We start from the raw sequence: 2,107 nt of genomic DNA, 5'->3' as shown, positions 1-2,107 counted from the left end.
CCGCGTCCCGGCCCCGCCGCCCCCCGCCGAGGGCGGCTACGGCGACGAGCAGATCTACAACGCCAACGTCACCGGCCTCTATTGGAAGCTGCTTCCGGAGCAGGCTGCGCCACTAGGCGCGGGAGGCTGCGGCCGCCGCTGGCGGGGTGACCGGGTCACGGTGCTGCTGGCCGCTAACTTGACCGGCAGCCACAAACTGAAGCCGCTAGTCATCGGGCAGCTGCCGGACCCGCCCAGCCTGCGCCACCACAACCAGGACAAGTTCCCGGCTTCCTACCGCTACAGCCCAGATGCCTGGCTCAGTCGCCCTCTGCTGCGCGGCTGGTTCTTCGAGGAGTTCGTCCCCGGCGTCAGGCGTTACCTGCGCCGCAGCTGCCTGCAGCAGAAGGCCGTGCTGCTGGTCGCGCACCCACCCTGCCCAAGCCCCGCCACCAGGATGCCCGCCCTGGAGGAAAGTGAGGAGACCCCCAGGTGCTTCCGGCCTGAGCCCCTCGGCCCCCCGGAGGAGCTGCAGACCCCCGATGGGGCTGTTCGCGTGCTGTTTCTGTCCAAGGGCAGCGGTCGAGCACACATCCCTGCCCCTCTGGAGCAGGGTGTGGTGGCTGCCTTCAAGCAGCTGTACAAGCGGGAGCTGCTGCGGCTGGCTGTGTCCTGCGCTGGGGGCTCCCCGCTGGACTTCATGCGAAGTTTCATGCTCAAGGACATGCTCTACCTAGCTGGCCTCTCCTGGGACCTGGTGCAGGCAGGCAGCATCGAGCGCTGCTGGCTGCTGGGCTTGCGGGCCGCCTTCGAGCCCCAGCCAGAGGAATGTGTTGGGCAGGGACAGCCAGCCGGCCAGGCGGAGGAGGCGGCGGAGCACAGCAGAGTGCTGAACGACCTCACGCACCTGGCAGCCCTGGCCTACAAGCGCCTGGCTCCGGAGGAGGTCGCCACGTGGCTGCACCTGGATGACGATGGGTGCCAGCCTGAGGGCTGCCGTGAGGAGGCGAGCCCTGGCCGGCTCCCTGCCCCAGCCCTTTTGTCCCGTCTGTCCCCAGGCAGCCTCCCCTCTCCAGCGGAGGGTGGGGAGGGGGCGTCGGCTGTCCCCACCGCTGGGGAGGCCGTTCGAGGTCTCGAGACCGCCCTGCGGTGGCTGGAAGGCCAGGACCCCCGGGAGGTGGGGCCACTGAAACTGGTGCAGCTGCGCTCCCTGATCAGCATGGCCCGGAGGCTGGGTGGCATTGGGCCCTCCCCAGAAGTCCCCGACGACGGGGTATGACCAAGCCAGCCCGAGTGGCCTTTGTTCTGCTGCACCCGGAGGGAGGGGACACAGTCTCCCCTTCTCCTCCCCTCAGTGGCCTGCCCCATGACCAAGGGGCTCTGGGGATGCCAGCCTGACCAGCCAGGAGGAGCTGTGTGAGTGGAAGGTCATCCTGGGGGCTGGAAGGGAGGCCCCAGTCTTGTGCTCCCCCTGCCTGGGTTAGCACTCCCATAGGGTCTGTGGCCTCGGCTGGGGTCCCTCACACAGGCCTGGCACTCGGGCCACAGCGCCTACCAGAGGGCGGTTCGCTGTGTTCTGCCCCGCCCCTGTGGGGCTGAGGCCTCCACCCTGCCCCGTGGTGGCCAGTCACTCCACTGGACAAGGGCCCCGCATTCCTGTCCACCTGGAGCCCTGGTGCTGCGTGGATCCTGTGCCACAGCCACAGCCACGTGGCGCAGCGGGGAGGCACAGCACTCGGGTTTGTTTTTAGCGCATTAAGTCCATTTTCACAGATAATCTACGAGAGGCAGGGTGGTGTCTCAGTCCCCAGCCCGGGTCCGGTCTCAGAAGATGGCTCCGTGGGCTGGGAAGGGACTGTGCCCGCACCTGGGCCTTCTGAGGTTCTGGTGTGTGTGGGTGTAGATTTCAGCTCCACTCAGATTTTAATTTTCCTTAAGAAAATACATCTCTGAACAGCTCTCTCATCGCATGGGGTTGGTGTGCGGCCAGACTGCAGCCTGGTAACTTGAACAGTGACTTGCCAAGCTCCCCAGACTCCCCCAGCAGCCACAGCCCACTCTGTCCAGCCCCGGGGCAATCCACCTACCCCGGAGCAGACCGGCAGCACTGACAGTCATACCAGGACAA

The 2,107-nt window shown here is 66.6% G+C and overlaps 1 protein-coding gene across 1 annotated transcript; it reads left to right on the top strand.

Annotated features, from left to right (window-relative positions):
- Position 1: 1 nt before the first annotated feature.
- On the top strand, positions 2 to 1,735 carry TIGD5 (tigger transposable element derived 5; the record flags this gene model as incomplete). Its single annotated transcript, XM_011374946.2, has 1 exon — positions 2 to 1,735. A coding segment is annotated over one exon (1,257 nt), but the record flags the coding sequence as incomplete, so codon positions are not given.
- Positions 1,736 to 2,107: the final 372 nt, after the last annotated feature.

This window comes from Pteropus vampyrus, unplaced genomic scaffold, assembly GCF_000151845.1.
Source record: "Pteropus vampyrus isolate Shadow unplaced genomic scaffold, Pvam_2.0 Scaffold256, whole genome shotgun sequence".
In the NCBI taxonomy this organism is placed as follows: Eukaryota; Metazoa; Chordata; class Mammalia; order Chiroptera; family Pteropodidae; genus Pteropus; species Pteropus vampyrus.
The sequence above is the reverse complement of the archived record's forward strand: the minus strand, read 5'-3'. Positions and strand labels throughout refer to the sequence as shown.